The sequence below is a fragment of the Limulus polyphemus genome, unplaced genomic scaffold, assembly GCF_000517525.1.
Source record: "Limulus polyphemus unplaced genomic scaffold, Limulus_polyphemus-2.1.2 Scaffold768, whole genome shotgun sequence".
Lineage (NCBI taxonomy): Eukaryota > Metazoa > Arthropoda > Merostomata > Xiphosura > Limulidae > Limulus > Limulus polyphemus.
This window is the reverse complement of record NW_013666378.1, coordinates 286,414-296,446: the sequence shown is the minus strand read 5'-3', so window position 1 is coordinate 296,446 and position 10,033 is coordinate 286,414. Positions and strand designations below refer to the sequence as shown.

General features: G+C 31.2%; 1 protein-coding gene across 4 annotated transcripts in view; it reads right to left on the bottom strand.

Annotated features, from left to right (window-relative positions):
- LOC106460433 (spectrin alpha chain-like) overlaps positions 1-10,033 on the bottom strand; it is a 93,720-nt gene that overhangs the window by 35,253 nt on the left and 48,434 nt on the right. For all 4 annotated transcript variants that reach the window (XM_022387137.1, XM_022387138.1, XM_022387139.1 and 1 more), the window contains exons 30-38: positions 8,731-8,879; positions 7,762-8,055; positions 5,634-5,796; positions 5,103-5,372; positions 3,962-4,275; positions 3,004-3,232; positions 2,426-2,572; positions 1,461-1,719; positions 754-830 (exon numbers count right to left, since the gene is read on the bottom strand). In XM_022387137.1, coding sequence (XP_022242845.1) covers positions 754-830; positions 1,461-1,719; positions 2,426-2,572; positions 3,004-3,232; positions 3,962-4,275; positions 5,103-5,372; positions 5,634-5,796; positions 7,762-8,055; positions 8,731-8,879 — 1,902 coding nt within the window. The remainder of the gene's footprint in view (positions 1-753; positions 831-1,460; positions 1,720-2,425; positions 2,573-3,003; positions 3,233-3,961; positions 4,276-5,102; positions 5,373-5,633; positions 5,797-7,761; positions 8,056-8,730; positions 8,880-10,033) is intronic.

Sequence of the window (10,033 nt, the reverse complement as noted above, 5' to 3'; positions counted from 1 at the left end):
TGTACGTGATGGAGAAAAATGGATATCATTTTTGGATTCAGCATACAAGAATTACTGTAGAACATGTAAAATTTTCAAGAGAATAAAACCAGGCCTGTGTTATTTTATAATCTTATATTAACATCTCATCAATTTCTAAGTATTTTGTTCTTATACCTAATGCTTAATTTTACATAACATTCTACTACACTGCATATTCTGCATTTTAATATAACTGGGTAGTCTAACTATCAGTTACTTTTATCATTTCTTGATCATCCCAGGTAGTTTTAGTTCTTATATTTCATATATTAACCAGAAAAACAATACACAAAATAAAAACCAGTACTCTTCAGTGAAAAGTATACAATAATAATTGCTTAACAATGAGACTGTTTAGAAAGATTACAAATACAACAACTTTCTTTACACTTTGGTTTGGAATAATGACATCTCCACATACATCAGATAAAACATCAACGTTAAAAAACTATGAAAAATAAAATGTTGATGTTAAAAACCAGTTATTAAATCATAATCCAATGTAAGCCTAAAATTAAATCTCATAATAAACACCTTCCTTTAAGTAATAGTTCAATATAAACTTAATATTAAATCCAGTGATCAGAACCTTGTAATCGTAAAGACAAAATTACTAGTTTGTGTTATAATTACCATAACGTATATAAACAAGCTATTAAAAACAGACCTCGGAAAACAATAGACTTGAAAAGAAACTTCAAACTGAACTAGTGAGATATAACTTGTTCTCACCTGCTTTGTCAGAAGAGTTTGTACAGAAGATAGATCACGTCCATAATCCTCTGATTTTACACGAACTTCTTTGTCAGCTAAAGAAATAAAACAGTACATTTAAGTCTTGAAGTTACCCAAAATAGTCTGTCCTAACCAGTGGGTGTTGTATTTAAATGACTATTACACAAATAGTCATAAAACCTGAAAGAGATGTATATCTATACTTATAAATGTTACAGGTGTTACTTATTAAGTTAATAACAGGACATTTAAATAAAAAGACACAGAATAAGCATACAGTAAAGAGCTGCCGTACACACAATGAATGTGCTTAAAAATTCAATTAAACTTTTCTGTTTGTAATCTTAAGTCCAGAAGAAAATATATCTTCATTAGTAGAAAACCTGCAATAATACACACACACACACACACACACACACACACACACCTAAAGCTGTATATTAACAATTAATCAGCTACCAAAACTGCTTATTTTCTATTAACCTTTTAACAACTTCTCTCACTAATATTTATTTAAATACGTATAATACTTTTAAACTTTGGTAGCTGTCTCTATCCTTAAGCAATTAAAAATGCGTATAAAGCCTGAAAATAGGGATTACTTATTGGATTAATAAATAGCTATAACTAAGAAAAGTTCCTCCTTTTTATTTTAACAAGCATTAAACAGTAAGAAGAAAAACTGTAAATTAAAGTTGTCATACCAATCCAACTTTCCACAACATCAGCCTTCCACATGAACTGCAAATAAGCAGAATTATCCTTCAGTTTGTTCTTGCGATTCACTGCACTGTTTTCCAACGACTTCAGACGGTTCTGCAACTGCTGAAGACGCTCACTGATACTGTCCGAGTGGTGATTTCCCACAGCCACCAGCTGTTCGCCAGCCTGGGTGATATCTGTACATCGCTCACGATGTACAGAAAAATCAGATTCAAATGCTTCATGTTTCTTGATTAGTCCCTAAGGAAATGGATATAGCTTTTAAAATTAGCATTTTGTTATTATTTTTAAAAAAATCACAATTTTACTTCATTACTAAAGATAACAAACATCTTGAATCAAATTTTGTTTGATCAGCAGGAAGAAATAGATTTTGTAACAGTTCCTAAACTAAGTATGGTTGAAACTTTTACTGAAAATAGAAAAAAAAAATCAATAACACAAGCTAAAACTTATTTACAGTTAAAACTTGATTACACTATGAGTTAACAGATAAGACATTATTAACTCTGGCAACTAGCTGAAACTTGTCACATGAATGACATGTCACCCCAAAATTAATTTATGAATAACATTCACTGGTTTTAAGCAATGAATTAAGTTTTCCAGCATGCTGCTAATTTCCGCTCCGTCTCCAAAAATTACAAAATAACCTCTTAACAGTTGTATATGCATTTGATAAGGCTGCCCCAAACTAAGGAAGTATCTTTCGGGTACACAAACACCAATATTTGTAAGAGTTAATTTCATATCCTTTAAAGGACTACCTCTTAATATAACCAGAAGTTGAAATGTAACAATAAAATTCTTAACTGTAAAAAAAAAAAATTCTGTTGAAATAAATGTATTCAAATAAGGACATGTGATACACAGAAGTTTTATATAAACAAAAAAAATCTGATGTTGATTTAATTTCATATTATAATTTCCTAAAACTGACACACACCTGAACTGCAGCCATGGTGTCACCATAATCTTCGACACACAACAACTGCTGTTTCTCTGAAATCCAAGCCTCCTCTTCTTCTACCTTCGCCAGAAACTGTTGATACGTGAGTGACTCATCTAACTTGTGGCCCCGATCTCTAGACATCTGTGTGAAATAGTCTTGTAGGTTCACAATCAAACACCTTAAAAATGTACTTACAACATCAAAGATACCAAAACAATCACTAAAATCTATTTTAACATTAGAAAAAAGTTTGGGAAAGCAAGAATGATTCTTTAATCAAATATTTAGACACATTTAAATCACAAAGTTTATAATAAAACCTAAAAATCACCTCATATTAGCCAATCTCATTTGTTACATGTTATGGGAATTGTAATAACATGTAGTCTTTTATACAAACTTATGAATGATTTATATATATTCAAGAATAATACAAACTTTATTGATGCACAGTAGCTAATTCAATATAAAAAAAAAGGTTATTACACTGGATCTGTTTCTCCAAAGTAGAAGCTACATAAAAACTTTAAATTAAAATCAACATTTTTTTCTATACTCGATAATGCATGTACCTCCTTTAATTCAAGCCAAGCCAGTTCTAGAGCTTCAAGCCTTTGTTCTATTTCTGGTACACCAAGGTTTGACTCTTCCATAAGTTTGTGACCAGCCTCTTGCACGGCCTCAATAGCAGGTTCGTGAGATGCCAATTCAGCTTCCAGTCGCTTGTGCTTTTTCTTCAAGTTCTGGACTCCAGTCAAGTCTCGACCATAATCATCTGAACTGACCAACAGTTTCTTCTCTCTATAAGATAACTAGACTTAGCACATTATTTAAATTAGAAAAGTATTGCTCAATATATAGCTATAAAGCTACAGTTATTTCTATCTATGTTACTTATACAAATCCACATACTGAAGAAGTTCTATAGATACTTTATAAAACTAGGAACTACTTTAGTCTGCAGTCACATCACAAAAAATAGTTCAAAGAATTAAAAATCAGTATGATTGTCATTAACATTACGACAAAAAAATTTTCAAATCTTTAAAACTAGCTCTTCAAAATGATTTTACTCTAATTGCTACCACCACCGTATGTTAGCAAAGTCTGAAAATAACTTTTGTTCTTTTAATTCAAAAACTGGTGAAAGCAACAAATTATAATTTTTCAGGTTATGTCTGGAAAAGTCTGAAATGGCCTAAAGGCAAACAAATTGTGAACTATTATCTTTAACAATTACTTGTTTGTTTTTTGATGAATTTTGTACAAAGCTACTCGAAGGCTATCTTCACTAACCCTCCCTAATTGTGCAGTGATAGACTAGATGGAAGGCAGTTAGTAAACATTACCCACCACCAGCTCCTGGTCAATTCTTTTAACAACAAATAGTCGGAATTACCATCATCTTATAATGCCCCCATGTCTGAAAAGGTGAGCCCCGTAACTTAAAGATTGCGGGTCAAGTGCCCTAACTGCCAAGCCTGAACAATTACTTGAACCAAGGAATAAGGTGGAACAAAATATACTCACTTAATCCAAGATTCCTCATCAGCAATATCTCTAAAGAACTGATGGAGCGTGTTGGCTTCATTCAATCGGGAACGACGATGTGCTGCAAGACTCTTTACCCGCTCGTATCGTTCATTTATGGAATTGCGCTTTTCTTGCACAGATGCTGCATCAAACTGTTCGGACTCTATCAAGCTATCTGCTAGACTGTTCATGTCTCTGATTCGATCCTCATGGGCTGTAATATCAGCCTCTACAAGTTGGTGTTTTTTAATTAGGTTCTGCACCGATGCTAAGTCCTTTCCTGAATCTTCAGACTTCAACAAGGATTCAACCTTACAAGAATAAATCACCAGTGGTGTGAATAGAAACACCAAATATGATGTATTAAAAGAAAGTCTTAAAACTACCATTAAAGTTAAGAGAAAAACGTTTGACATTTTCACAAAGCTTTTTTTTTTTCATATTTTTTGAAATACTTATGCAAAATATATTTTAAGTATTAATTAGTGCTTTTGTGGATAAAAACTACATGTAAACTTTTGTTTTTTCAAACTATTTTGCTCTTAAATCTATAAGGTGATAGAAAACTTAAAAGTTTTTTCAAAAGCTTTTGCTACGAAATACTAGTGCAAATTATATGTTTCATTAAAATGTCATGTTTCCAAAGATAAGAACAATCTGAGCTAAACTTTGCCTTTACTGAATGTTATCTTTGATGATTTGGAAAATAAGATTTTATTTTCATAATTTACCAACTATTACTGTTAATTTATAGATCAATTATTTCTTAAAAAACAACAACAAAAAAACTGGTGACAACGATCTGTTAACTTTCAATATAACATAATACATCAATTCAAAATATTTTATCCTAACATACAAAATAAAATGTTTGCTTTGGAGATTTTCCTTGTATCATGTTCAAATAATTAAAATCATGTGAATTTTAATGTTATAATTCCAGGCCACGTAAATGAATTATCACATAATTATATTACTCTTACGTCAATCACCTTTCGAGAAGTGATTACTTTTAAAAAAAAAAAACTCACAAAAACTTTATAACCTTACTTAAATATTAAAATCTTTTACAAGTTCAGGATATAATTTTAATATTTATGTAAGTAGGAACACTTTGAATATACATAATTTATATTACCTCCCCCAACCAAAAGTCAATATCTTTGACAGCTGCATTGAATGTTCTTTGTTTGTTTGCTTCTTTAAGTTTCATACTTTTCTCTGAAGACTTCTGAGTTAGATACTCCCACTGATCAGCAATGGAAACAAGTCGAGCTCTGACAGCATCTTCTGAGCCAGCGCACCGACGTCTGTCTATCAAGTTTTGTCCCATTCCCAGAACGGTCTGAATTCTCTCTGCATTAGCTGCAAGTTCAGCTTCGAATGCCTGATGTTTCTGGTGTTTGGTCTGTGAATAAGTTATACATCATGACTTTCTTAAATACATCTAAATATAGAGTGAAGTCTACCCAACACATTGTTAATTTTCAAATATTAAAAGCTTAAGGTAAAAAACTGTAAAAATATAAAACTATTTTATATCATACATTAAGAAAAGTTTCAAATAAGACAACTTTTTTTATAAAATCTTCCATAGGTGCACGTACAAAAGTATAATTAAAAGTAATACAACAAGCATCATCAAGTAGAAAGGAATATATTAGTCTACCTGAATGTTGGCAGGATCTTTGTAAGATTCGTCTATCACCATCTGGAGCTTTTCTCCAATCCAGTTCTCGATCTCATCAGCCTCTCTACTGAACTGCTGTAAAGTCTGCGACTCTCCCAGCTTAGACCTCTTGTCAATCAAAGCTTCCTTCAGGTGGTGCCACCTGCAATATTAACAATATTAAACACTTACAACTACTACAAACCCTCCAACACAACAGAACAGTTTAGATGACTTTTCAATATATTGATCTACATTAAAAAAAAGGCATTATACATTCTGTCAAACAACAAATTTCAAATTTTATAAATGCTTTAGCATTTAAATTAAAATATGCTAACTATTTTATACCATGGTTTAATATCCATTTTGTTTTGAACTTTCTTATTTTTGTATATCCTGCCTTTAGATAAAAACCCTGAATCAATTTTTAAAAGGAATAAAATATTACATATATTAAAAAAAAAGTTTAGCCTTTTATTGGTAGAATAATCTAACTGTAATTTTACAGCATACTAAGTTCATTAAACAATTTATATAGGTAAATAAAATGGAAAAAAAATGAAGATTTTTGGCCTACTGAAACAAAGTTTCATCAGTTACTTAAAGAAGAGTATAACAAACTTATCATAACCCTTATGATTGTAACTGTCTTACTAAAACTAGTCTAGCTTCCATAACACACTTACCATAATTAACCCTCATGATTGTAACTGTCTTACTAAAACTAGTCTAGCTTCCATAACACACCATAATTAACCCTGATGATTGTAACTGTCTTACTAAAACTAGTCTAGCTTCCATAACACACTTACCATAATTAACCCTCATGATTGTAACTGTCTTACTATAACTAGTCTAGCTTCCATAACACACTTACCATAATTAACCCTCATGATTGTAACTGTCTTACTATAACTAGTCTAGCTTCCATAACACACTTACCATAATTAACCCTCATGATTGTAACTGTCTTACTAAAACTAGTCTAGCTTCCATAACACACTTACCATAATTAACCCTCATGATTGTAACTGTCTTACTATAAATAGTCTAAGAATCTTCATACTACATACTATAGCACAATGTGTCTAAAAAAGCATTTATAAAATAATTTCACACTATGGCAAAAATTTAGTACATTTAAGTTTAGAAATGTATCGTTTTATTTAATATGTGCATTCTAATGCTAAAATAAGGCCAATGGGCAGTCTGTGCTCTGTCCACCACGGGTATCAAACCCAATTTATAGCGTTATAAGTCCTCAGACATACCACTTTACCATTGGGGGAGGGGGGCAGAAGCCCCGTAAAAGGTAAGACTGAAGAAAGTTTTATTAAATATTTCTAGAAGCAAATGCATAACAAAAAATTCAAATTTTCTAAGAATACAATAATGACAATATTCTATGTCTGATCAAAAACATATACCAGACTTTTATCACCTTTACAACATTTCGTTAAGGCTATATTACGATTTATTGATTAAATGTATGTAAACTCAAAAACTTAAGTTTTTCTTATAATTTTCCCAGGCTTTTGTGAAGTTTTGAATTGAAAGATACTCATGTAAAAAAAATTTAGCAGCTTCACTTTTCAGAATTTTAAACCAATTATAAAACATAACAATTTTTCCTTTTATACTCATTACCTTCAATCATATTAAGTCTTTTTTAAATACACCAAATAACTTGCCTATTACCATAAAACTCTGGCTGACTATACCGGTTTTTAATTAGAGCCTTTACTTTGCTCTGCTAACTCGAGTATTACTGGTTTACATGGATAACAGGTTCTTGCCTCACCAAATGCAATTTCAATCTAACTGGTAGACTACAGTGGTACCGATAAATAGGGGAAACATTTGCTTGAAGAATCATAAACGAAAGTATGAAAACTTTTAAAAGCTGTTTTTTTTTAATGGCATATTGTATCCTGGTTTCACATTAGAAAAATAGGATGGCTTTACACACAGGTCGATTAAAACATAATGCAATGCTCAGTTTCCAGTTTTAATGATCGCTAAACAAGCCAGGAACAGGATCCCAGGATACTTTCCTACCTATACATACATTCTGGGATTGAATTCCCACTATGAGACTTTTTTTTTCCAGAAAACTCGCACTCACCTCTCCAGAACTTGGTCCTTTTTATCACTGATAGCATTAGAGTCATAGTGGTCACCGGCAATAAGCTGACCGGCCATTTGAGCCAAGGCTACAATCTTCTCTTCTTGAGCTTGAATAGCCTTGTCAAAATCCTCGTGTTTCTTGATAAGGGCCTCTACATTGTCGCCTCCCATATCATCTGAACTGAGGAATGCCTCTCGGCTAGCCATCCAGTTCTCAGCTTGTTCACAGTCTCGATAGAAAAGTTGAAGCTCCAGACACTGATCCAATTTTACACGTCGAGCATGCCATGCACTGCCAAGCATAAGAATTTTAAATCATTACACAATTAAAAAAGCTAATGTCTTAGAGAAAAATTATTAATTGCAGATTTTTCTTCTCTCTAGATCAATCATGAAGACAAATTAAGGAAAGTGAAAAATAAAAATTTATTGTTATTTAATTTTTCAACCACGATTACCAAGAACAACTTTTATTTAATGCTGTATACTGCTAAAATATACAAACTTACACTTAAGTATTTAAAAATAAAGTGAAATAAAAACCCTCGTCTGAAAGCAGTAACAACGAAAGTAAAAAATACAGTATAGCAGCTTTGTACTGTGAAAATCTTATAATGTTTAACAATGGCCTTGGTTTGTAACAGGATAATTCCAAAGATGCTAATTACTTGTACTGTATGATGGATAAGCAAAATTAAAGTTTTATTACAAAAACAATTTATAGAGAGTTCAGTGGTTATTAGTAAACATCAAATTCAGTGATATTAATGTATAGTGCATGCAAAAGATGTATTTTTATACATTACTTCGTGATCAGCATGAGAATTATATACAACTTTCCTTATAAAATGTCACATCTGTATTTTGTGACAGGATGAAAACTTAAAAGTAAAATAAAGAGGGTTCTGTTGGGTCACAAACACTAAGTTTTGTATATGGACTGAGTGAAACTAAGAGTGAAACCCACTCTTCCATCTCTTTATGAGCTTCTTGCACCGTTTCAAGTTTCTCCTGGATTTCTACACTAGCATAGTGACCACCTTCTAATAGTTTGTGTCCAAAGGTTTCAAAGGCCTGAAAGGTCCCAGCACGAGCATCTATTTCGGTCCTGTGTTCCTATATGAATTTAAAACAGTATAAAAGTCCAACACAATGTACAAATGTCAAGCTCACAAATCACATTTAAATCTTAAATGTTTACCAAACATTTACTGTACACTATTTATAATTTTGTTGGTAAGACACATTTTTCACTTATTTGTCCTAAAGTTTTGTATAATATTATTAATACGAAAACCAATCACAGCTCCACCAATATTTTTTACTTATCAAGATCTTATGTAAACCTAGGACTTAAAAAAGGGATTAAACAGACACATTTAGAAATTAATAAGAACAATAATTCATTACAAAACTAGAGTTTTCAGTAAATTTTATAAATGCACAACATTATCTGAAATATTTTTATACATAGAGTTAACATAAAAATAATTACGGAAAAACATAACTTGCATAGACATCGTCACTATCAATATTATGAAAATCAACAGACCTTATGTTTACAACTCTGTGTTTCAAAGATTTCTAAAGGACTTAGCTATTACCGTTAGTAACATAACTTACAAAAAAAAAAGAGAATACAAATTATAAAGCTCCAAGTTAAATATATGAAAATATTAAGTCTAGTTTCTAAAACAGCTTTTATCCCACAAAAATAAATTCTCTAGTAACATTAATTTGAATACAAATTATTTAATAGTAAAATACTTTATACTTTTCAGTCCCAAATATTTCTACCTTAATTATTAGTATTCAAAAACCTTAAAATTGTATCATTTTGTTATTTCTTCCCGTGCCTCTTTATTATATCTTTCATTACGGTACAATGATCGATAAGGACAATTAGAAATTTCTCCTCTCAACTTCGATGAAAAAGAGGATTAATTATTTCTTTGTTGAACAGGCTTTATGTTCCAAATCTTTACCAAAAATTTACTTCATGAAATAAGATTATCCTTTCAAATTCAAAAAAATGTGAAAGGAAATATCTTCTTCAATATCACTTCATATTTCCCATCACACACTTGTTCAATTTTAACCCTTTTTGCTCCTCTAAAATATATGAAGATTAGTTATATCCTCCAAGCAAGGATGATTAAGATTACTTTCATCCTCCAAGCTAGGATGATTAAGATTACTTTCATCCTCCAAGCTAGGATGATTAAGATTACTTTCATCCTCCAAGCTAGGATGATTAAGATTTAGTTTTA